The sequence below is a fragment of the Aplysia californica genome, unplaced genomic scaffold, assembly GCF_000002075.1.
Source record: "Aplysia californica isolate F4 #8 unplaced genomic scaffold, AplCal3.0 scaffold00381, whole genome shotgun sequence".
Classification (NCBI taxonomy): Eukaryota; Metazoa; Mollusca; class Gastropoda; order Aplysiida; family Aplysiidae; genus Aplysia; species Aplysia californica.
In genome coordinates, this window is record NW_004797651.1 from 469,177 (window position 1) to 470,505 (window position 1,329).

Sequence of the window (1,329 nt, forward strand, 5' to 3'; positions counted from 1 at the left end):
GTGTGCGTGTGTGTGTGTGAGTGAGCGAGAGAGAGAGAGAGAGAGAGAGAGAGAGAGAGAGAGAGAGAGAGAGAGAGAGAGTAAAATTGGCCTATTTTGTACAACCATACGTGAGACCATATATTTAAAGGACATACATTCAAATGTACATGTCCTCACATCGTTGTGAAATTATGTGCTCGTCAAAATAAGGAAATCGAAGAAATCGGCATTTTTCCGCCAGTTGGGAATTTTTTTCGAATTTCTGTATTTTGGCTCAACACCTTGTATGTCCATTCAAAAACATTCTTACGCGTGGGTTTTATTGAATAACGTTCAATAAAGGCACTAACAACGTAAATTTTCAGTTTCCAAGGAGTCTTGAGCTATGGAAGTCACCAAAGCTTTAGCGGCCACTTTCTCGCTAATTTTACTTCTGAAACCAGGCCACTCCACCTCCTTCAATAGCAAATACCTCGACTTCTCTTCAACATAATTGGATACTTTGTTTTATCAAATGCAAGGCATATCAAATTAACAACCTTTAAGATGATACCAATAACTCCATATACCCAAAAATTGACGAGTGCCTGATTCCACCGCGTTGTGGCTCACACGTTAATATGAATATTCTCACTACACTTAAAGATCACATGTTAACGAACACACGGACAAAAAAAAAAGGATTTAACCATTTAAGTATCAACAAATTAATTAAATGGACAATCACCATCAAACAACTAAAAAAAAAACTATTCGTATTATAATATGACCTTTACACAAAAACAAAAATAATGCTTCACTACAAAGCAAAGGAAAAATGAAATGTGAAGAATCTTTCTCACCTCTCCTTGAGATACGTGTTGTTTCGAAACTGTTCAGTCAAGTCCTTGTACGCAATCACTGTGAACTTCACTTGCTCTACAATCATGGAAGATCGTGAGATATTTATTAAACAATTTTAGCACAGTAAATAGGTCGAAGTATTGTTACCTGTACTTCAAAATGCTGCAAATTTTATCCAAAATACTTTTTTTTTTACTTTTCATATTACAACAGTAAAAAATGATATTAAAATTTGTAAACTTAGCATTATATACAGTTGTCAAAACATAATAAGATCCATCAATTCAATAAATGCTGGTACACCTTACTAAAAAGATAGTTCAAAAGACAATTCCTAGAAATATGTGCGTATTTTTTACGTTAAAGCAGCAAGGTTAGATTATACAGAGCATGGGTGGAAGAAAGACTCTTTCTTACTGTTACAAACTTTAGGATGTGACACAAGTCAGAGCCTACTCAAAATTCAAAGCAGAGAGAGAGAGAGAGGGGGGGTGGGGAGAGAGA

The 1,329-nt window shown here is 35.3% G+C and overlaps 1 protein-coding gene across 1 annotated transcript in view; it reads right to left on the reverse strand.

Annotated features, from left to right (window-relative positions):
- LOC101848765 overlaps positions 1-1,329 on the reverse strand; it is a gene marked incomplete in the record, with an annotated part of 111,034 nt that overhangs the window by 24,284 nt on the left and 85,421 nt on the right. Inside the window, 1 exon segment of the mRNA XM_013085509.2 lies at positions 825-900. Within this exon segment, the coding sequence (XP_012940963.1) occupies positions 825-900 (76 nt within the window).